At 42.9% G+C, this 25,403-nt stretch overlaps 1 protein-coding gene across 1 annotated transcript in view; it reads right to left on the bottom strand.

Moving 5' to 3' along the window:
- Positions 1-4,916: 4,916 nt before the first annotated feature.
- LOC132887448 (carbohydrate sulfotransferase 1-like) overlaps positions 4,917-25,403 on the bottom strand; it is a 39,977-nt gene continuing 19,490 nt past the window's right edge. The window contains exons 2-3 of the mRNA XM_060922924.1: positions 7,009-7,152; positions 4,917-6,217 (exon numbers count right to left, since the gene is read on the bottom strand). Of these exons, the coding sequence (XP_060778907.1) occupies positions 5,106-6,217; positions 7,009-7,152 (1,256 nt within the window). The 3' untranslated portion in view covers positions 4,917-5,105. The remainder of the gene's footprint in view (positions 6,218-7,008; positions 7,153-25,403) is intronic.

Raw genomic sequence — 25,403 nt, 5'->3', positions numbered from 1 at the left:
TTTTTTCATTGAAAAGTGGGGTGTGTCTACACTATTTTAATAACTATAACTATAAAGATAATGATGTGAGCATCTACACAATGTGATCATTATAAAGTCCTGTAAACAGCGGCATCAGGCACACGTGCATGCTCCAGCTCTGTCAGCATTCTGTCAGTGGGAAATTCAGGTTGCCCTGTATTAACCTACAGCATAACAGATTCTACAGTAAAAGCCGGCTGGCTTGTCAGGCTAACAGACTATGGACCCATCCCACGTGACGTCACGACAAATGCGGCTGCCATTTTGGACATGAACTACCAGTAGTCTACCACAGCCAACAACAAGGAACGACGGCGAAGCATCGAAAGGAATATAGCCATCAAAGAAAGTTTTTACTTTCAGCAAGACTTCCATCATGCCATTATAATGTTGTGCACCTGGATGTAGTAACCATCAACACACAAGGCAAGATTTATAATTTTATCGGATCCCGACAGATGCTGACCGACAGAGAAGATGGATGGTCTCTAAAATATTGGCAAAATGATGTTTATTGACATAGCAATCGTGTGTAACAGGAAGCATTTGCATATCCGAAGTGTTGTGTTTACATCAAAGATAAAATAAACCGATATGACAACGACTGCTGCTGCCAGGTTGGGGACACAAACTAGTAGAAAGGAAGTGTGCCAACAGTGCCAACACACTTCCTTTCTACTAGTTTGTGTCCCCAGAATTTTCCCACGACTTCTATCCATGTTTCTGTAGTTGCCCCTCTTTCCCACGGTTGTTTTGCTACAATGTTTGTAGTGGGTGTGGCAGTAGGTTGAGAAAGTGTTTATCATTCAGTGCATCTTCAGATCATGCGAGTGCTAGTCTTCAGCGTTAGCCATGTCGAAAAGAAAACAAGGTACTCTTTCGAGTTTTGGATTTGTTAAGAAAAGTAAAAATTCCGAGGAGCAGCAAGACGGTTCTTCAGCAGATGACAGTGGACAACCGTCCGCAACCACCATCGCTGCACCTGCTGGGAATGCCGGGCCCGCTGTCAGCATGCAGCAGGATGAGCAAAACCCGCAACAGACTGCGTGAGAAAAGCCTGTCATCACTACTTTTTGTGGATTTAAATGGGCCCCACTGGAGCGATTTGACCCAGCACCCTTCATCACATCATGGATTAAATCAGGTCATCGCCTGTCCACGTCATGGGTTTCGGGACCAACAGCCAAGGAAGAAGAGCCCAGGCCTTTGTGGTCGATTCTGCTTTAAGGTAAGATGCATTTAATTATTCGTCTGCTGTGGGTTTGGAATCAGTAGCCTGACTGATTCGTTCATGTTTGTGGTGCCATTTGTTTGTTGACGCGTGTTGAAATGGAAGATTGGTTGTTGACATGATTTCCAGTGATGCTTTGGTGCTGCTGTGGATCAGATGTGTTGAGTAGCCTGACTGTTTTTTTTTTTTCTTGCGTGTGGTATCATTGTTGACGCGAGGTTGTTTTTTGAACATGCCAATGCGGACACGATTTCCCCTGATGAGTTATGACTTCAGACGCGATGCGTGTGTGGAGGTGTGGAGTCCGCGTGATATGTGCGTAAGATAGGCTTCTCATGTGTTCGGAGATCCGCGCTCTGAGACAAGCGCAAGCACCCCCCCCCCCCCCCCCCCCCAAGGGAAAAAAGGGACCCCCCGAAAATATCGGCATAGTTCGAACACTGGGTTGGAGAAAGTAATGGCAAATAGTGAGTGCACAAACCATAGAAGGTAAACTGTACACAGCGCCAGGGCAGTGTGATGGTATGTCTACTTTTAGATTGTGTTAGCTTATCAATGAACACACTCGTCACTCGACGAGTTTCACGTCTTTACGACGGATACTTAAATGTGTGTTAGGTATTATTGTTGCAGTCTAAGCAGTCATTGTAGCAGCTAGATGAGCGAGAACCAAAAGGGTCTGTGCCATAAACCGTTATTTCTTCATGTCCAAAATGGCAGTTGCGTTTACGAAGGTCACGTGAGTGGGAAGGGTCTATAGCCTACCTTGTGGGTCTTTGGAAAGGTGCTTGCCTCATCATCAGCAGGGCAGCATTGGTGAAAATAGCACGTCTCCTCTGCCTGACATGACGTGCTATACGCCTTCGGCGAATCCAATATATCTGAAGATTGTTCTCCAGCTGCAGCTGCGACTCATTCCGGAACTGTTGCCAGAAATGGGTAATGTTGACGATATGGACCAGCGCAAGAAACAGTGTCCGAACGTGTCGCTCCATTGTGAAAGTCCAAATTTGCGCTTATTTCCACCGGAAGATGATGACACGTCATTCAGACCAATTTGGTTTGTTTGCATGTGTGAACGCAGACCACACGCAGTCTGTATGCTACAATGTAACAATTTTACTGCCTGGTGTGGACCAAATAATCGAACTAGCGGTGTGAAAGCGCCCTACCTTATTACTCTTATTTTAACATTGTTTTCATCACTAATATGAATTTGTAAAATGATGAAATTCTGCTCAATATTTATTCTAATTTATTCAACTAATTTATTAACTTATAAGCTATTTTCACCTGGGTTACAATACCATTACGCCTTAGTATCTAAAACTATGGCACCATCTTGGACAGAGGCAACTATTGTGGTAATTCAAAAAGAGGGTAAAGACCCTACTAAATGCCAGTCTTATAGACCAATATCATTGTTGAATATCATTGTTAGCAAATCTGTCAACAGTAAACAGAGCATAAAATCTGAGAGCAAATAAATGATTGACAGGTAAACTGTAAGCAAAAGGCTTCCATATAATGCCTTAAATTGCAGATTATAAGAACCTAATTTCTAAGCATCCTAACCCCCTAGGCATCCCAACCCTACTAGGGTTTACCGTATGTGCTTTATAGTTAATGATCCAAGCCAAAATTAAATCATAAACTACAGAACATCCTTATGACATCAGCAAGTGTCTATAAAAGAACTGACACATTCTTATTTTATCTTTAACATTTTCTACAAGGCAGGCTAAATATATTTCTTTACCCATAATCCCTTAGTTTGTTTACAACTGTGAGACACAGTTCTCTCTAGTCAGCTGCAGGTGTAAGGGAATTTTCCCACTACACACAAGTTTCAGTATGAGTCAAAAAGTTCATAGAATGCAGTTGAGCAGACAAAGCTTCAATTTCTTTCAATAGCCTCAGGAGTCGCTGGCGATATGAGGCTCTTTCCAGTCTGTTCCTGATCATCTAAGAGTATTTTCTCTTTTGTTTCTGCAATGTTTCTTGGCTTCTTCTTTTTTCTGCCTTTTTTCCTGCTTTTGGATCTAAATGCACGCAATTTGACAGTCACTCCATCTCCCTGCTCTATTTCAGATGACACAAAGTCACCTGGCTCTGCTTCAGATGTCACTCCTACTCCACTGAGGATGTTGCTCCACCTCCTTGCTCAGCTGAGGACGTCACACCCCCTCCTTGCTCCACCAAGGTCTTTGCTCCTTCACCCTGCTTCATTGTGTATATTGCTCCCCCCTCTTACTTCGTGGAGGACGTCTCTTCCCCTCTCTGGTTCCATGTTGGGCTTCCCTCCCCCTGTTGGCTTTGAGGTAGCCATCACTCCGCTCTTGTGCTCTGCCTTGGACATTACCTTAGCTATGTGGAGGAGAATGCTCTGCCTCACTGCTCAGTTGAGGATGTTGCGTCTCTGGCCTGCTATACCGTACTAGGGATACCGCTCCACGGTGAGCCAAGGGCCTCCAGAAATGGAGAGACTTTCTGCCTGGTTGTGCACGACCCCCTCTTTAGGACGTATCATGCTTTAGGAGCCACAAATTAAAGGGGGTTCTGTCATGCAGAACTACAATTCTCATCAGCCACTGCACAGCATGTGATCATGACTCTCACATCACATGACTGAACCTGATTCATGTTTATGCTAATGACTATTATTATGTAAATCACATCTTGTATAGGATTTGGTGTTTAGCTTTTGTCTTTCCTTGTCAGTTGTACCTTCTAGTCTGTGTATGGTTTTTTTTTTTTTTACCTTGAATTCATAGTTCGTGTTGAGGGTTTTGAGGTTTCTCTTGTCTGTATTCTTCATATTTTGGATAAAAATAACTTAAGATGCACTTGCATTCATTCCCTCTACCATTCCATGACACAGTTTTATTACATGGGTGTGTCAAATGTCAGAAGAGCCCAAATTTTACCCTTCACAAAAGAAACCTATATAAAACAAGATTAATTGCATGCTTGTTATTGTTGTTGTTACTACTACTACTAATAATAATAATAAGTAATAGTAGCAGCAGCAGTAGTTGTCGTAGAAAGAAAGAAACAACAACAAGCATGCAATTAATCTTGTTTTACATAGGTTTCATTTGTGAAGGGTAAAATTTGTAGTTGTAGTAGTAGTTGTGGGCGGCACGGTGATGGAGTGGTTAGTGCTGTCACCTCACAGCAAGAAGGTCCGGGTTCAAGCCCCGTGGCCGGCGAGGGCCTTTCTGTGCGGAGTTTGCATGTTCTCCCCGTGTCCGCGTGGGTTTCCTCCGGGTGCTCCGGTTTCCCCCACAGTCCAAAGACATGCAGGTTAGGTTAACTGGTGACTCTAAATTGACCGTGGGTGTGAATGTGAGTGTGAATGGTTGTCTATGTGTCAGCCCTGTGATGACCTGGCGACTTGTCCAGGGTGTACCCCGCCTTTCACCCATAGTCAGCTGGAATAGGCTCCAGCTTGCCTGCGACACTGTAGAACAGGATAAAGCAGCTAGAGATAATGAGATGAGATGAGTAGTAGTTGTAGTAGTAGTAGATGTTTTGAAGATGCTTCCAAAAAAAAAAAAACACCATAAGGTAGCTGTTATGTTGAAGATTTGAGCTGATATGTAGAAATTTGTGCATGTCCTTGCAGAAGAGACTTTATATATCTAATTCAAAGCACTGGTCATTACAGAAAAAGCTGGAACATTTAATGGGTGATTTGTACATTCCTTACTGAGTCCCTATATGTAACAGGAAATCCTTCACCAACGTATTTAAATCACTTTTAAAAACTGATTATAAAGGCTGAATCATGATACACTTTCAACATGATTGTTGGAAACCTGACTTTTATCTTCTCATTTTTCTTCACTAACTATTTAAAAGTCCTTGGTAACACTAAACTAAGTTCTATGTTCCTCAGCTCAGCCTCAGACTGTACTGTTTTGTAGCCCAATAAATCCAAAGTAGTATTACATAGTGTTTGCACTGTCTTAACAATGTCAAATCCCAGATGCAGTCTCCAGCTCTCTGATGTGGTTTTGGAGTTTCTGCTGGTGGAGTACACTGACTCAGTGGAGGAAGTGTCATTGGTGTTTCGAGATAACCATGTAAGAACTTTATTGTCTATATCCAAATCCAAGAATTTGTAGATCTCCTTTGCTTTAGCTTCAGGATTAAATGCAAGATCCTCATAGCGCACTAGTAGATACCGTCCCTGCAGCCAAGCTGGCTTCTTCAGACCAATATCCACAGAGGTCTCCATGTCTTGGCATGTTCTCTTGATCTGTGTCAAGTCCATATTATGTGGTTGCTTGTCTGTGGCATTCCAGATCTGCCAGGCACTGAACTGCTCAGTGAATGCACTTATGCGTGATGCCAAGATTGCTCTTGGGTCTCTCACCAGGTGAATAATCCTCAGGTCTAATTGTGGGTCTTGTGTTAGGAGGCGAAGATCATTGATGTGAGGGATCCGTACTGTCTTGATGGACACATGGCTTCTGGACTGGCAAGCCATGGAGGCTAAGGTGAGGTTTAGGATTGGACACTTTTCCTTACACCAGTTCTCATCTGGCTGCTCTTCCATAATCTCCTTATTACCCAATTGGCATACGGGTGGTGAGCAGAGAGCATGGCTGGAGCTCCGACGGAAGAAAGAATCTGTCAGGTGATTGTGAGGCTCTGGCTGAATGTAGTTCTCCAGGATATTAAGGTTGCAGGTATATATGTTGAAGAGGATCTCCCTGTTGATCAACTGCAGAACTTTGTACAAGGCGTTCGAGAAACAATCGGTGTAGTTGCAGAAGGTCTGTTGGGCATGGTAAAGTGGCTCAAACATATAAAAGATATCTGGGTTTTGGTTAAACAGCTGACCAGCAAAGGAGGAGCCACTGCGGGCTTGTGAAAAAAGATGGATTTGCTTCCAAGCAGGGGCAGTGGTATGCTTTGTGGATACAAAGTTGTTGTCAGAGGATTTCAAGCTGTGAGCTGTGAATAAATAGAGCAGACAGTTAAATTCTATGAGCTTACTGGCCACACTGAGCTCAGCAACAAAATAACCAGTTCCTTTATTTTTTCTAATCAAACACCTCACATCTACAACTTGAGAGTATGAAATATAGGTTGTATTCAGTCACATGAGTTTTGCTTGTATGTTTACTTCTGGTGAATGAAGTGGTGGTCAGGCAAACCAATTTGGCTGTTGTTATGCAAAGAGCTAGTGAAATCATCTCAGACTATTTTCACAGTTTAGAGGCCAATGCATGGTCAAGATATCTTCAGAAAGGTGCTCTTTGCAATGCAATAAATCCTTACATGTTAGCAAAGAAGGATCTTTCCTATGAGTTGGAAAATTATCCATCCATTGAGTTCCCCGACATCTCAAACTACCTGGTGCTGCAGACGTCATTCTACAAATGAAAGCCTGGAAGAGCATGGATGTGTACAATTTTTTTTTGTTATATGTGGCTGAGTTAAAGATCTGGGGATCAAGACACTACAAGATAAATCCTGTATCGTTTATGCCTGGGTAAGTAGGCATTTTTGACTGCAACCTTGACCAGGACAGAGTCGTGACTGAAGATGGATGAATGCATTAATGAATTAATTAATGAATGAGCCACTGACTACACTTCCCACCCACTGACTGCACTTTTATGAACAGTGAGGTGGCACACCTATTCCCAGCAGCAGTGATCTTTTATGCGTGAGTCTATTCCTATCATAACCCACATGCCAATCATCCCTTAAACTATGGCACTGAAGGTGTTGTGGCTCACCATTCTCAGGGCATTTCTCACATTGGTTGGCGTTTTGGCAGAATGTAGGGAAGAAATTCTGAATGGGGTTGATGGACATGTAGTATACCGCTAGAGAAATGCATAGCAGCAGCACAAATCTCCACAAGTACATCATGCTCCAGTCTGCCAGAGAGAATACACAAACACATAAGGATACTTTGTTACTGCAATGTCAACTTTGGCTAACCTTTATAGCAGGGGTATTCAATTAAAAGTCACTGAGGTCCAGTTATTAAATTTTGTCCAAGTAGAAGGTCTGAACCGAAGTCCAGCTTGTGTCTTATAGCCTTTCCCTATGTCCACATTTTCATATGGTTTCAACAATATTTATTGTTAATTTCCAATGCAGGAAATGAACTGAGTGCATAGCTATCTCTTTTACCATAAATAAAAGTAGTCCCAGGAAAATAAATTCAAGGCCTTTATTTCAGATTAAAGAAAACAGAAATCTCAGAATAAAATAAATAAAAAAGTGCAAACAGAGTGGAATAACTCCTTTTTCTCTTAAATTAAAGAGGTCCCAACCTGAAGAATTGAAGGCCTACACTTCAAGTAAAAAAGTCAACTCAGAAAACATTAACTAAAAAGTGCAAACAGAGCATTGACTTAACATTTTCTCTTCTTTGTTCTTAAAATAAGGAGGTCCCAGCCTAAAAAAAATGAGGGTCTACTTTTCAAGAAAAAAAAGTCCACATTTTCAGAAAACAAGTGGCTTTTTTGGGGGGGGGGGGGGGAATGCAAACAGAACATTTTTCTTTGAACTTTTCTCTTTTAATTCTTCTTCTTTTACTTTTCTTAATGAGAAAAATGGGCATGTGGCTGACCTGCCAGTAATTTAAATCTTGGTTGGAATGGTGTTAGTGCCATTCTCATGCAGATATGTAGGTGTTCATTGTTGAGCCTAGAACGGCACTTGGTTTTGACAATGTTCATAGTAGAAAAAGCTGACTCACAGCTGTAAGTCGATCCAAACATAGTCAAGGTGTGCAGTGTTCCTTTGGTTAGACCAGGGAACACACTCTCAGAAACAGACTTTAACCAGAAAGTAGCAGGGTCGGTTGTCTCAAAATGCTCTCTTAATGCAGCATTTCCTTGCAGATCAATGAGCAGATCAATGTCTCAGCAACGGCGTTTAAGCACTCCTTCACAACTGTCCCATCACTAAATGTTTTTTTATATTGCCCCAAAATCCACGCTACTTTTAAGGAACATTCGTTTGCACGTTGCTGGGCTGTAAATGTATGTGTGATGAGTCGGGTAGACCTGTCATACTGTGCTTGCAGTTCGGTTATTTTGCGTGCCCTCAGCTCGGACTTCAGGGAATAACTTTGCTCAAAAGAGCTGTGCTTCGTTTCGTAGTGGCGCTTCACGTTGCTGCTTTTAATTAATGCCACGTTTTCGGAGCATATGAGGCACACTGGTTTTGAACTGCTCGCCGGAAGAATGCACATATATTTCTCCGTCCATTCATCTTTAAAACAACGATTTTCCTTGTCTACTTTCCGCCGCCTTTTGGAGCAAGCCATGTTGTCTCGGTCGGTTGTCTCTGAACTTAACTCTCTTCCTCTCTGCTTATTGCTCTGCTGTGGTGCGCTGGGTAAACTAACGATTTTATTGGCTCAACTGAGTGAAGCTGTTGTCGTATTAACTGGAGTAGCAGCGCCTGCTGTCAATAGCCACGACCATCCAAAATAATGCTCCATGAAAATTACTTAATCTCGTGAATTTACCATTGGTCACGGGTCCGGACAGAACCATCACTGGGTCCGGATCCGGACCGAGGTCCGCCATTTGGTGATGCCTGCTTTATAGCCTCCTGTTTCTGCTCACTATAAACCATTTGAAAAGATGAGATTCATCTGCAACTGTGTACAATTTAGTCTTCAGTAAATCTGCACTGGGTTCTGTTTTTTTAATTATTTAATTTTTTAAAATGTATTTTTAATAACAGACAAATGTGATGAAATGTTGATATTAAAGCCATCAACCAATGATCTGGAAGGTGGAAGGTGTACCCTCATCTTTCTTTTCACTTCATGTTTTGATTCTTTATGAGACAATCTTGCTGCTGTTATTGTTGCATTGGAAAGAGACTAAAATTCTAAAATAGATGCAAGACACATCATATACATGGTATGGTACATTATGATATGGGTTGTTGATTTTTTTTTAAATAAATGATAACATAAATGTAATGTGAGAACCCTACAGTTGTCTAAAATAAAAGTCATGCCTTCCTCAATTGTAGTGCCATAAAAGTAAGTTGGTGAACCTTTTAGTTATGCAGCTTGTGCCTACAAAAAGGAATAGAAATTGAGATAAGCAGTCATCTTTGTCAGTGTCACATCCTTGTTTGTTTCAATCACAAACTCCATTGGCCCGAATCCTACTTGACACTTCCACACTTCCACATTCAACTCTATTTCCTCACAGCCACAAGGACTACAAACACAGTCACATGACCTATACCCACATCCAAGTTTGCCAGAATTCTAATTAATAACATCTGTGGAGAGACTCCCTGATTTGATGAATCTATCACCATGGAAAAACTGCAGGGCAGGGTTGTGGGATAGGCCTTTGCTGAACAATTCTTTGTTACTTAATTAATTTATGTTATCATTCAAACGCTAAACATTAAAAAGTGTACACAATCTTCATTTGACCATTTTTTCATTTATTTATTCAAAAATACTCACACCTGCATGATGATTAAAATGCGCAATAATTCAAATGTTTTAAAATACTGATTTATCTCTGACGTTACCCTGCTATGCCTACAGGTTCAGTGGTGATTTTATACTCTTAATGTAATCACACACATATGTAACCATGCACACATGCCTTGATGTCATCATATAAACAATAATGCGGTTTATAATGATTATATATTAATTCAAAGCCAAGTATGTTGATTTTCAGTCAAGAATAAATGAAGTTGATTCGATTAAAATTAAGAATGATTTATGTATGATCATAATTACAGTAAATAAATAAAATACAGTAAAAACATTGAGATTGCTTATACTGATAGGTTGTTTTCTGCTAAATCACAGGCCTATTCGAAAAGTGTATTATTCTAACTCCAGCACCTGCAGTGTTGTCATGTGTTGTAATGAGTGAGCTAAGACCATGTTGAATTAAGCAATTGTTCATTCTGGAGTGTTTTGCATGCTAAAGTAATACATTTTATCAAGTTATTCTGAATGGAGTATTGTTACAAGCTGCAATGTGCATTTCCTTTTTTTTTAATCCTATGGTGTGGTAGACTGGCCAAGGCCACGAGTGTTGTGTTCCTTTGTACCTGCAACCTGTATCAATCTTTAACCTGATTTGACTCCAGTCATTTTGAATCATGTATTGTACACTCTGAATGCTGTGTTGTTCATGATGTATCACTTCTTATCATCTGTTTTGATTCTTCCTGAATTGACCATTCATACTGGAAAATTTGGCTGAGATTATTTGTATGAGATTATTTGTATACACTGTGATTTTTTTGAAGCTGTATAAAATGAGAACTTTGTGATTTTCAATTGGTTCACTCTTCAGTGAATCCAGGGTTTGTTGTTCATCATGGCAAGCTAGTTTGGTTAGGACAAGAGGATCAAATCCTTGGTGAAAAGTGGCCTACAAATCTGGCTCATTCCAACTGCTCCCAGCAGTGAGGATACAGAACTCTACAGGGTTCGTACACATTTTAACCAACAAATTTCCATGACTTTTCCATGAGTTGGCCACAAGTTTCCATGACTACGCATAACCTCTAAAATGTCAATATTAGGTGTGCTGTATGTATACTTTTGACCCTGTGTTGATTTCAGAAAACCCAAAGAAAATTAAAACTTGTGCACCAAATTCTAGTGTTGTTTTTTTTTAAATTAAAGATGTATGCTGTACATTCTGCCACAGAAAAAGAACAGTTCAAAGAAATTACTGAAAGCCCAAATATTACCATGACATTCATATCCAAGAGGACATTCATGTCACTGTATGTAAACTTCTGACCACAACTGTATATATATATGCCAAATATTATGTAAACCATAGTTAGTACAAAGTAAAAGTGTTTAATAGAAGTGACGATGCAACCAAAATGTGCACACCCTTAGAACAAAATTAAAAGGAATTTTCCACATTAGGGCGGCACGGTGGTGTAGTGGTTAGCGCTGTTGCCTCACAGCAAGAAGGTCCTGGGTTCGAGCCCCGGGGCCGGCGAGGGCCTTTCTGTGTGGAGTTTGCATGTCCTCCCCGTGTCCGCGTGGGTTTCCTCCGGGTGCTCCGGTTTCCCCCACAGTCCAAAGACATGCAGGTTAGGTTAACTGGTGACTCTAAATTGACCGTAGGTGTGAATGTGAGTGTGAATGGTTGTCTGTGTCTATGTATCAGCCCTGTGATGACCTGGCGACTTGTCCAGGGTGTACCCCGCCTTTCGCCCGTAGTCAGCTGGGATAGGCTCCAGCTTGCCTGCGACCCTGTAGAACAGGATAAAGTGGCTAGAGATAATGAGATGAGATGAGATTTTCCACATTATAACCATTTAAGTTTATTTATTCAGTAACTACAGTGAAACTAATAGGAAAGGTGTGTTGTAGTAAGAGTTCACGAATGTGAACCTAGACATTTAATGGATTGATAGGGGTTTTCTTGAGTTACATTCTTTCTGCTTCTCTTATTTGGTGCTGCATTCACCTCATTCCTTCTCATTTATTTTGTCTGAGCTGAAGACTGGAGTCCATTGTTTGCATTGTTATTCGATCAACATGTTCAAACCTCAAATATGCATGTTCGGAATAAACAGGATATAAATGTTATGGCTGCTTTCACAATCTCGCATTCTCATTCTCTTCTTTACCTTGTTATGAAGATAGTCCAAATGTGCAGAGATATGCACACTTGCGTTCACTGCACGCAAATCTTGTGGCTCTCTGACTATCGAGAAACATGGCCTGGAACAACTGGGCTGTATCCTCACACGACTTGAAGGAGTAGTGAGCTTTGATTACCTTTAGCGCCCAGAATATCTCCTCAGTAAGCGAGTCATTTCTAGTCACAGCACTTGAAAGCGTTCCTTGTCTCAAAGACAAAGTGGCAGTAATGCAGGTAGATGTTGGCGTGGATGTGGGTGTCGTTGTGTGAGGTTGAAAAAAACTGGCGATTGAGTTTGCTTGGCGGGCAGCGACTACAGCTTGGTGCTTAGCGCCTTTGGCATGGCTAGTAAGAGCTGCTTCTCCCATGTTAGCTATGTTGAATATTTTACTGCACAAGACACATTTGGCTCTTCCAGGGTCCTCTACCCAGGGTTCGTACGGTCATGGAAAACCTGGAAAAGTTATAGAATGTGATTTATGTCGTTTTCCAGGACTGGAATACTCCTGGAAACACAAGCACCCTGGAAAAGTTATGGAATTTATCCACCTTCCTTTGTGAACAATGTGATTTAAAATTGGTTATTGTATATTGTAAACAACTTATAATAAGAAAATGGTGCGTGTTGATTTGATTAACCGGCCAGTGTGGAGATCATTACTGATCCGCTTTTTTCCCCCTCTCCGGCCACTGTTCATATCACGTGTGACGTGCGTTGCCTAGATGCAATGTAAACTTCCCTCAGTCTTTAGATCAGATCGCGTGGCTTGTACTATGCCAAGAGACAAAGTACACAATGCCAGGGAAATGTACATTTAATAATGTCTGGCTTCATGCCGAAAAATACAAATCGTGGTTGGAGAGGGTAGAGGACCCTGGACGAGCCAAATGTGTCTTGTGCAGTAAAATATTCAACATAACTAACATGGGAGAAGCAGCTTTTACTAGCCATGCCAAAGATGCTAAGCACCAAGCTGTAGTCGCTGCCTGCCAAGCAAACCCAATTGCCAGTTTTTTTCAACCTCACACAACGACACCCACATCCACGCCGACATCTACCTGCATTACTGCCACTTCGTCTTTGAGACAAGGAACGCTTTCAAGTGCTGTGACTAGAAATGACTCGCTTACTGCGGAGATATTCTGGGCGCTAAAGGTAATCAAAGCTCACTACTCCTTCAAGTCGTGTGAGGATACAGCCCAGTTGTTCCAGGCCATGCTTCCCGATAGTCAGAGAGCCACAAGATTTGCGTGCGGTGAACACAAGTGTGCATATCTCTGCACATTTGGACTATCTTCATAACAAGGTAAAGAAGAGAATGAGAATGCGAGATTGTGAAAGCAGCCATAACATTTATATCCTGTTTAATCCGAACATGCATATTTGAGGTTTGAACATGTTGATCGAATAACAACGCAAACAATGGACTCCAGTCTTCAGCTCAGACAAAATAAATGAGAAGGAATGAGGTGAATGCAGCACCAAATAAGAGAAGCAGAAAGAATGTAACTCAAGAAAACCCCTATCAATCCATTAAATGTCTAGGTTCACATTCGTGAACTCTTACTACAACACACCTTTCCTATTAGTTTCACTGTAGTTACTGAATAAATAAACTTAAATGGTTATAATGTGGAAAATTCCTTTTAATTTTGTTCTAAGGGTGTGCACATTTTGGTTGCATCGTCACTTCTATTAAACACTTTTACTTTGTACTAACTATGGTTTACATAATATTTGGCATATATATACAGTTGTGGTCAGAAGTTTACATACAGTGACATGAATGTCCTCTTGGATATGAATGTCATGGTAATATTTGGGCTTTCAGTAATTTCTTTGAACTGTTCTTTTTCTGTGGCAGAATGTACAGCATACAGTGGGGCAAAAAAGTATTTAGTCAGTCACCAATTGTGCAAGTTCTCCCACTTAAAAAGATGAGAGAGGCCTGTAATTTTCATCATAGGTACACTTCAACTATGAGAGACAGAATGAGAAAAAAAATCCAGAAAATCACATTGTCTGATTTTTAAAGAATTTATTTGCAAATTATGGTGGAAAATAAGTATTTGGTCAATAACAAAAGTTCATCTCAATACTTTGTTATATACCCTTTGTTGGCAATGACAGAGGTCAAACGTTTTCTGTAAGTCTTCACAAGGTTTTCACACACTGTTGCTGGTATTTTGGCCCATTCCTCCATGCAGATCTCCTCTAGAGCAGTGATGTTTTGGGGCTGTCGCTGGGCAACACGGACTTTCAACTCCCTCCAAAGATTTCCTATGGGGTTGAGATCTGGAGACTGGCTAGGCCACTCCAGGACCTTGAAATGCTTCTTACAAAGCCACTCCTTCGTTGCCCGGGCGGTGTGTTTGGGATCATTGTCATGCTGAAAGACCCAGCCACATTTCATCTTCAATGCCCTTGCTGATGGAAGGAGGTTTTCACTCAAAATCTCACGATACATGGCCCCATTCATTCTTTCCTTTACACGGATCAGTCGTCCTGGTCCCTTTGCAGAAAAACAGCCCCAAAGCATGATGTTTCCACCCCCATGCTTCACAGTAGGTATGGTGTTCTTTGGATGCAACTCAGCATTCTTTCTCCTCCAAACACGACAAGCTGAGTTTTTACCAAAAAGTTCTATTTTGGTTTCATCTGACCATATAACATTCTCCCAATCCTCTTCTGGATCATCCAAATGTTCTCTAGCAAACTTCAGATGGGCCTGGACATGTACTGGCTTAAGCAGGGGGACATGTCTGGCACTGCATGATTTGAGTCCCTGGCGGCGTAGTGTGTTACTGATCGTAGCCTTTGTTACTTTGGTCCCAGCTCTCTGCAGGTCATTCACTAGGTCCCCTCGTGTGGTTCTGGGATTTTTGCTCACCATTCTTGTGATCATTTTGACTCCATGGGGTGAGATCTTGCGTGGAGCCCCAGATCGAGGGAGATTATCAGTGGTCTTGTATGTCTTCCATTTTCTAATAATTGCTCCCACAGTTGATTTCTTCACACCAAGCTGCTTACCTATTGCAGATTCAGTCTTCCCAGCCTGGTGCAGGTCTACAATTTTGTTTCTGGTGTCCTTTGACAGCTCTTTGGTCTTGGCCATAGTGGAGTTTGGAGTGTGACTGTTTGAGGTTGTGGACAGGTGTCTTTTATACTGATAACGAGTTCAAACAGGTGCCATTAATACAGGTAATGAGTGGAGGACAGAGGAGCCTCTTAAAGAAGTTGTTACAGGTCTGTGAGAGCCAGAAATCTTGCTTGTTTGTAGGTGACCAAATACTTATTTTACTGAGGAATTTACCAATTAATTCATTAAAAATCCTACAATGTGATTTCCTGGATTCTTTCCCCCCATTCTGTCTCTCATAGTTGAAGTGTACCTATAATGAATATTACAGGCCTCTCTCATCTTTTTAAGTGGGAGAACTTGCACAATTGGTGGCTGACTAAATACTTTTTTGCCCCACTGTACATCTTTAATTTAAAAAAAAAAACAACACTAGAATTTGGTGCACAAGTTTTAATTTTCTTTGGGTTTTCTGAAATCAACACAGGGTCAAAAGTATACATACAGCACACCTAATATTGACATTTTAGAGGTTATGCGTAGTCATGGAAACTTATGGCCAACTCATGGAAAAGTCATGGAAATTTGTTGGTTAAAATGTGTACGAACCCTGTCTCCCCTCTCCGACCACAATTTGTATTTTTCGGCATGAAGCCAGACATTATTAAATGTACATTTCCCTGGCATTGTGTACTTTGTCTCTTGGCATAGTACAAGCCACGCGATCTGATCTAAAGACTGAGGGAAGTTTACATTGCATCTAGGCAACGCACATCACACGTGATATGAACAGTGGCCGGAGAGGGGGAAAAAGCGGATCAGTAATGATCTCCACACTGGCCGGTTAATCAAATCAACATGCACGATTTTCTTATTATAAGTTGTTTACAATATACAATAACCAATTTTAAATCACATTGTCTGTTCACAAAGGAAGGCGGATAAATTCCATAACTTTTCCAGGGTGCTCGTGTTTCCAGAAGTATTCCAGTCCTGGAAAATAACATAAATCACATTCCATAACTTTTCCAGGTTTTCCATGACTGTACGAACCCTGACTCTAGTGCATATTCAGATCCTCTCCTCTCTCCTTGTTTTAGTGTGAGTAATTTTTCACCAACATCCACGTCCCCAGACTGATGATCAAACGCTTGCTTAAACAGGTCAATAAAGTGCTCTTATAAAGTTGTGGGCTCACTGCCCCTTTCCCACACAGTGGTAGCCCAATAGAGTACTTTGCCAGTGAGCAGCTTGATAAACTGTGCAATCTTCTGCTGGTTAGTGGTGCCTGTCTGTGCCCTGAAAAAAGCAAGCACAGGAGCAGGAAGCCCTTGCACTCAGACACTTCTCTGGAAAATGTATCTGGTCTGGGGAGGAGTATAGAAGTGCTGGGAAGCTAGGAAGTGTGTTTAGTGTGGAACATGTTAGAAGTGCCTGTGATACAACAGCAGTGAGTTGAGAAATGCGGATGTCAAGGTCACTCAACATTTGCTGATGGTCTCCTAACAAACGTTCTTGCGCTGAAATGACAGTTTGCTTCTGCTCCCCTGCTGCACCCATGACAGCAGCAAAGTATTCTGTCAGAAAAGGCAGGCACATATGGAAGCCGTCACAGGGGAGAGCAGGTGCATTGCAAACTGGTAGATAAATTTAAATTGTAGTCCTTAATCATAGTCAAAGGGAAGCAAGGGGTCGAGTGAGGTGCAATCAGAATGTCACAGTTGGAGCGTAATATCAAATTTGAAAACAAACAGAATAAAGGTCAGTCACAGGAAGTCAGAACAGTAAACAAAGGCTTGGTATGGCCAGGTAGTCACACACTGAGCAAAACTTTGCACTGAGTGCGTGGAAGGAAAGTTCTTATATACTGTTTAGTGCTTGAGGGAAATGAGTAGCAGGTGTGGCGGTAAATAGAATCCTGGAGAGGGAGGGCAGTGTGGTGTTTGGGAGCTGTAGTCCATGGTGGCCATGTTTGGAGGCTGCCACAGACTCTGGTCATTAGCACTGTGTGTGACAGTTATTAAAACATTATTGTAAGGATCTACAAAGAACCTTTGAGCATTTCCCCCAAAGAGACAACTGAAGAAGCTTTTAGGGTACTAGATTTTGCAGGGACATAGACACCAATTCATGCAAGAAGTATGCAGTGAACTTTGTACAGTCAAAGTAGTAATCACTGGCATCCCTAATAAATATCAGCAATATATATATATATATATATATATATATATATATATATATATATATATATATATATATATAGAGAGAGAGAGAGAGAGAGAGAGAGAGAGAGAGAGGAACTTTATCTTCGAGTGTTGAATGTATATATCATGAGTGAGTGAAGTGAATGAGTGAAAATATTTTCAACACGAGAAAATAAACTTCATATCTTCGCGCCACCATGTAATGTTCTTTATATTGTATGCAGCTTTAAATCCAAAAGGGTAGTGGAATGTATTATAGGTACTTAAAAAATGATTGACTATGAAAAGGATAAATGTGTTTTTCTGTGATATGAGGAGTGTGATATGAAGAATCTAGGGCTAGATGAGATCATGGTTGCTAAGGGACAGGCAGTGATATGAGTTTACAAGTAGGCAGTGCTCCTGGGACTTTTGCTCGAGCACAGGAAGAGCTGGCTTTAGTCAGTAATCATGTTTGGCCAGTAGTACTTATTTTGGAAGAGCTGGTGGGTCTGGAGAACCCTGAGGTTATGAGAGGCGGGAGGAATGTGTGCCCAGTTGATGTGTTTATCCCTGATTTGCTTGGGCATATGGTTTTGCTAGGAGGGAATTGAGGAGGCACTCATTAAACACTTATTTGAAACTATTCTTGATCTATGTCCTATGTGATAGCACCAACAAAGAAAAACTTGGAGAGAACGAACTCTTCACTTGCTAATGTTGGTGGTGATAGGTAGAGGCATGGCAGTGAGAAAGCTGGAACCTGGAGAAGAAGAGTGCCCAGCAGACTTACTGAGAATTTATCCTGTTGGCTGTCTTGTATTGGCTCCAGGGTTTTATGTTGTGTGTAAATGAGAAAGAAGTGTTCTGTCCCCCTAAACAGTTGTAACATTCTTTATTGCCAGAAGCACTCTGTTCCCAGCATCACAATTCCCCATTCTCTGAGGCATCTACATCCATGATGAAAGGCTGTGCACAGAATATGGTGACACACAAGGCTCCTTAGATCCACTGGCTGACTTCTATGAACACAGCCAGAGGTTCAGAATGCCTGCCAGCTCTTATGCTATAGCACTGGAGGCAATATTGAGAGCCATGGAGGAAATTCAGAGAGGGCGCAGACCCTTCCCTGATTGTGACAGTAAACTCACCCAGCAGTTTTTAAGAGGTCTTAATGATGAGGGGGTGTATGCAAGGATTGCAACAATGAAGCCCAGGCTTTTGAGTTTCCAAGAACTTCAAGCTGAGCTCAGAAACCTCGCAAGAGAGACTCAAAAGTTCCAGTCACAGCAAAAGACAAAGAAAACCTTCACCTAGGTGCATGTTACATCAGAGTGTGACATAAATATGAGGTTAGAAAGGACAAAACATTCTTTAGAGTGGTCAGAGTTAAAAGAGATGGTCAAGAAATTAGCTCTTAGCCAAGAGGAACAGATGGTCAAGTTGTCCAACCTTGAGTCAAGAATATCTGCACCGACCCCTGTCTCTCCACCAAGGGTCTAGCCACCCCCTGGAACAACAACCCAAGGCTCGAGTGTTACATGTTACCGGTGCGGGAAGCAGGGACATATAGCACGAGTCTGCAGAGCAGTGCTCCCAGATCCCAATCTGCCCTGGACTTGCCAACCCCAGCCAGTGACCCCAGCAGAGGGCAGCACACCCCACTCAGCTCAACCTTTAAAAACCTAGAGCACATGGTAGCCAGGGCAACCATGGGCAAGCAGCAAGACCCCCTACTGCAGGTGAACGAAAGTGAGGATGAAGGAGAGGACACCACGGGTGATTGCTCTAAGACAACGAGGGAGGCTCAGCCTCCTCTAAAAATGACGAACATTGTGTAGGATGAATTGCGCTAGGCTTATGTTATAGCCGACCTTATAACATTGCTATTTCAGATCCAGAATCATAGAGATATATGTGCTCAACCCAACTACAGTGCGAAATCATTCCGTTATAACTTTCCCCAGTTCACCTAATGTGTGCGTGAGTTTCTCTCCCTCGTGACAGTGCGATGCAGCCCAGCCTCAGTGGATTGGGAGCTATGTGCTCGTCAATCTCAAAATGCAAGACGATTATTGGACAAATACTGCGAAAATGCCCGCCCACGGAATCTCACGGACTCCCAGGCTCAGTGGACTTCAACGGCATTTGGGAGCTCTGCGCTTTTCAATCTCAAAATGCAAGATGGTTATTGGACAAATACTGCGAAAACGCCCGCCCACGGACTCCGAGCCTCACATGGGAGGGACATGGCAGTTTCCGCAAGGAGACTGGCGATTGGTGAAAGCGGCCGGATATTTTCTTTGATTCACAGCTCGTTTCAAATATAGACAGGCAGCGGACAGTGTTGCCAGATTGGGCGATTTACCTCCCAATTGGGCGGTTTTAAGTGCATTTTGGCAGGTTTTGAACATATTTTGGGCTGGATAACGTCAGCAGTATCTGGCAACATCAGTTCAGTCCCATGCGGATTCGCAAGTGCTGTGGTGTATTGTAAGAGATTGGCTTACATTTCGATTTCATTCATTACATACGGTTTCTACCAGCTTTTTTAGTTTGTATATATTTTCATTGTAAATAAAGTGTAAATATAGTGTTCTCAAGTTTGCTATCTTAGTTCCAGAAATTTCGTTTATTTGAGTGACTGAACTTGAGGGGGCTAGTCAGCTAGCAAGAAAGCTGCGCACGGATGCCAAGCATTGCTGAGTTAATTTTGGCGAAGCCATTTGCCAGTCTTCCTTTCGAGGAAAAAATTAAAATTAAAGAGCAGGGTAGACCAACGCCTCAAATTGACTTGGTGAAAAAGGTAGGGAATAATACTCGTTCCTTTCAGCTCTCCTGGTATGAGAAAGTGAATTGGCTAACAGCAAGTGACCCACATCAACAACAGTAAATAGGCTACTTTAGTAATATGTCATGGATGGACCAAAAATATAGAATCTATTTAAAATGTTTATGCTGAGTATATTATATTGGAATATATATTTTTCTGGATATGAATTAAACACCGCTACAATTTGGAAAACATTTTAAACAAAAACACAGCCGAGGTCAATTTTTAAACAACATGCCACAATTTTAAAATATAAAATGTTAAAATATACCCCCCCCCAACACCACCATCATGTATATTGTACAGTAGGCTAATGGGCCAAAAGAACCTGTTATTTCACAGTTTGTGACGCTGCCAACAATCAGCCAGATCAGAGGCAAGAGTATGGGCAAAATTGATGTTTTTTTTCTTTTAAAATCTGGAAATATCGTAACCAACCAGCCTCCCCTGTTTGAAAGATTACCAGCCGCCACTGGAGGACACTCCCATAGTGGGTCCCAGGAATGAGGGGGAAGTAGAAGTCAATGGAATAAAGTGCAGGGCTCTCATTGACTCAGGCTCTCAGGTTACCAGTATTACTCACACGTACTGGCGCAACCACCCTGAACTCCAAAAACAAAAACTACAGTCCTCTAAAATACCCATAGAGAGTGCAGCAGGTCAGAGTGTGCCCTATTATGGCATCCTGCACATTGATTTGAAAGTGCTGGGGAAAGAGTTCAAGACTGTGCCAGCTTTTGTTGTCCCTGATTCTGAATATCGTTCCTCCATCCCTCTGCTTGTGGGAACTAATGTTGTCCATGCTACCAGGAGTCACCTCCAAGCAGTCTATGGCCAGCAGTTTCTCCAGAGGGTCAAGGAAAGCCATCCAGAGTGGTACACAGCCCTATTGGAGACTGGCAGCACTGAACATGGAGGAGCGGACAACATGGTGGGCACTGCTGTGTACATTGGCCATAAAATACACATCCCGGGGGGAAAAGAGATGGATTTAAGGTGTAAGATCAATGCTGGCCTTCAAAGAAAGACTTATACAGCCCTGATTGATGGCCACCCTTCCATCCAGCTCCCCCAGGACCTCATGGTCGCCAAAGTCCTTGCTGATGTAAAGAGAGGCTATGCCCCTGTCAGAGTGATGAACCTGTCCCAGCATTCTGTCACGATCAGGCCACACATACACCTGGCCAGCACCTTCCTGGTGGACAATGTGGTGGAACTTTCAGTCACAGATCAGGGAGACCATCACACAGGCAGGAGCAAAGAGACATGCCTGAGTCTGAATCAAGTGGTGGCAAGTGGTGGTGTGGACTTGAGTGAAGCAGCAGTGGAGAATGAACTCCAGCGCACCCTCCTGAAAGAGCTTGTGGAAAAGAATAGGAGTGTGTTCTCTCAGCATCCCATGGACTATGGTCACACATAAACAGTGCAGCATGAAATCCCCCTGGTTGATTCAAAGCTCTTTAGACTCCCATATCACAAGATTCCCCCGTCACAGTGGCAGGATGTGAGGAGGTTGTTGGAGGAGATGGAAACAGCAGGAGTCATCAGGCCTAGTAAGAGTCCATATGTTTCACCATTAGTGATTGTTGCCAAGAAAGATGGATCACTAAGGCTATGCATTGACTACAGAAAGCTTAACTCCTGCAGCACAAGAGATGCATTCCCACTTCCCAGAATAGAGGAGGCCCTGGGGCAAGTGAAGTATTTCTCAACACTTGACCTCACATCTGGGTATGTGGAGGTGGCAGAGCATGATAGACACAAGACAGCATTCAGCACTCCTATGGGGCTGTTTGAGGCTAACAGAATGCCCTTCAGCATGCACCGTCCACCTTTCAGAGACTCATGACCTGCTGTTTTGGGGACCTGAACTTCACCCACCTCTTGCTTTATCTTTTTTTAAAGATTTTTTGGGCTTTTTTTCACCTTTATTGGATAGGACAGTGTAGAGACAGGAAACAAGCAGGAGAGAGATGGGGAAGGATCGGGAAATTACCTCGAGTCGGAATCGAACCCAGGTCCCCGGATTTATGGTATGGCACCTCATCCACCTGAGCCACGACACCCCTGCTTTATTGTGATGACCTCATCATTTTCTCAAAAACCTTTGATGAGCATCTTGAGAGATTGCAGCTAGTGTTTGATTGGTTGAAGGAGCATGGATTGAAGTTGAAGCCTTCCAAGTGCCAGCTTGTGAGAAAGGAGGTGCATTACTTGGGTCACTTGGTGTCTACAGAGGGTGTCAGCACAGACCCAGAGAAGATCAGCAGGGTTAAAGACTGGGAGAGGCCCACAAATTGAAAAGAAGTGCTGCAGTTCCTGGGATTCACTGGATTTTACAGACAGTACATCAGCGGCTACTCCACCTTAACTGCTTCTTTATACTGCCTCACTGCTGGTGACCCTCAAAATAAAAATAAAGGTGGGAAGAAAAGCCTGGGGCCTGACCCACCCTTTGTCTGGACTAATGAGTGTGAGGAGGCCTTTCAGTCACTGAAAGAAAAATTGACAACTGCCCCAGTGCTAGGCTATCCAGACTTACAGCCTGCCTTTTGTGCTTCAGACTGATGCCTCAGGGGAGGGGCTGGGTGCTGTTCTGGCTCAGATCCAGGGTGGACCAGAGAGAGTCATAGCCTATGCCAGCTGAGGCTTGAGCCCAGCAGAGATGAGGTAACCTGCACACAAACTAGAGTTCCTTGCTCTGAAGTGGGAGGTGACAGATAAGTTCTATGACCATCTCTATGGTCATAGGTTCTCTGTCCTGACATACAATAACCACCTCATGTATGTGATGTCCTCTGCGAAGTTGGATGCTACAGGCCAGAGGTGGGTGTCTCGACTATCTGCATTTGATTTTGACATCCAGTATCGCAGGGGACAGAGCAATGCAAATGCTGATGCCCTCTCCTGCATGTCCAACCAGGAGGTCACCCAAGTCTTACAAACCTGCCCTCAGTGTGTGAGAGCCAGTGAACAGGGGTGCGAAGAGAACCAACCCACTCAACAAGTGGAAAGCTCCCCAAGCACCAACACTCCTGCCTCAGAGGAACCAGAGCCTCAAGAACTTCAGCTGCATTCACTCAGTGAGCCCTACAGGGACATTGGGATGGCATCACTGCCTGCCATGACAAAACAGGAGATTCGAGCATCCTGTAATCTGCCCTGTCTTGCACTTTAAAAGTCTGAACCAAGACCAAGCTGCAGTGAGAGGATAAGTGGTGGTGGGCAGGTTTGCCTTCTCCTAAAAGAGTGGAGGAGGTTAGTGATGAGGGATGGCATCATGCACCACCATGTCCAAGACTGCCAAAAGGGAGTAGTGGAGCAGCTGGTACTGCCAGAGAGGTTTCATACACCAGTTAAGACTGCTCTCCATAATGACTCAGGGCACTTGGAGTTTGAGAGGATGCTACAGATGATAAGGGAGAGGTTTTACTGGCCAAAGATTTCATTCTCATTATCTCTAGCCACTTTATCCTGTTCTACAGGGTCGCAGGCAAGCTGGAGTCTATCCCAGCTGATTACAGGCAAAAGGCAGGGTACACCCTGGACAAGTCACCAGGTCATCACAGGGCTGACACATAGACAACCATTCACACTCACTTTAGAGTCACCAGTTAACCTAACCTGCATGTCTTTGGACTGTGGGGGAAACCGGATCACCCAGAGGAAATCCACGTGGATACGGGGAGAACATGTAAACTCTGCACAGAAAGGCCCTCGCCGGCCACGGGGCTCGAACCCAGACCTTCTTGCTGTGAGGTGACAGCACTAACCACTACACCACCGTGCCACCCACTGGCCGAAGATGTTTCAGGAAATCAAAGCTTGGTGTGAGCAGTGTGAGAAGTGCTGCTTAAGAAAGACACCAACTGCAGGCCTCAGGGCTCCCCTGGTCAGTATCCACAGCAGTGCCCCCATGGAGCTTGTGTGTGTGGACTTTTTGACTCTAAAGAAATCAAAGGGTGGCATAGGAAATGTGCTCATTGTCACTGAACACTTTTCCTGCTATGCCCAGGCCTATCCCACTAAAGACCAAAAAGCCTGTACAGTGGCTAAGGTACTGTGGAGGAACACCTTCTGTCAGTTTGGATTCCCAGCGAAATTGCATGCAGACCAGGGGCGTAATTTCAAAAGTGCTGTTGTAAAGGAGCTGTGTAAGTGCACTGGCATCACTAAGACACACACAAGCCTCTACCACCCCCAGGGCAACGGGACCACTGAAAGATTCAACCAGACCCTTATGGACATGCTGGGGACATTAAAGGCTTATTTGAAACCCCGCTGACATTAGTATCTGGATGCAATGACATGCTTATAATGGCACCAGACATGATTCGACTGGGTCACACCATACTACCTGAAGTTTGGCAGACATCCCAGGCTCCCTGTCGACCTGATTTTTGGGCTTTCCACCACCAATGAGCCATGTGGATACAGTGAGTATGTCCAGACCTTGCATGACTGTCTGTCACAAGCCTATATGTAGGCTAATCAGGCCTCCCGGCATGCTAAGGGACAGCAGAAAAAGTACTATGACCAAAAAGCTAAGAGTCAAGTGTTCAGCCCAGGAGCAGTGTTGTTTTTGGCAGCCATTTTTGATTTAGTTTTAGTCTTAGTCTTTTGGATGAAATGCTTATTAGTTTTAGTCACATTTTAGTCAATTCTATCCTTGATAGTTTTGGTCTAGTTTTAGTCGACGAAAACTAAAAGGGTTTTAGTCCAGTTTTAGTCAGTCATTCATTTTAGTCGAAAAAATAATTACTTTAAAACATTAAATTAGGCCAATACAGAGATAGGAAATTGTACTTGAGGTTGACAGGTTGTACATAACATACTCTCTACATAAACGCTGTCTAGTGCGCATGCTCGCTACATAAATGCTGTCTAGTGCGCATGCTCTCTACATAAACGCTGTCTAGTGTGCATGCTCTCTACAGAAACGCTGTCTAGTGTGCATACTCTACATAAACGCTGTCTAGTGTGCATACTCTACATAAACGTTGTCTAGTGTGCATGCTCTCTACAGAAATGCTGTCTAGTGTGCATGCTCTCTACAGAAACGCTGTCTAGTGTGTATACCCTCTACAGAAACGCTGTCTAGTGTGCATACTCTACAGAAACGCTGTCTAGTGTGCATGCTCCATTGTTCACAGACTCATGTTTCTGCCTCCGTTTAACATGTTGCAATGCGCTGACAGAGCACAAACATGTCATGATGAACACACAACTAGAAGATGACCACGCTGTCCGTTAATGTAAATATGATGGCTAAACATGCTGCTAACGTTAGAGTAGCCAGGTGTGCTGCTGCTCATTTAGACATATTAAGGCACAGCAACAGGTCTGAAAAGCTACATTTACCCCCGTATGTTTCACAGTAACTCATATGGGTCAATATATGACAAAGCA

The sequence above is a fragment of the Neoarius graeffei genome, chromosome 6 (assembly GCF_027579695.1).
Source record: "Neoarius graeffei isolate fNeoGra1 chromosome 6, fNeoGra1.pri, whole genome shotgun sequence".
NCBI lineage: Eukaryota > Metazoa > Chordata > Actinopteri > Siluriformes > Ariidae > Neoarius > Neoarius graeffei.
Note: the sequence above shows the minus strand (reverse complement) of the source record. Positions and strands in the feature narration are given on the sequence as shown.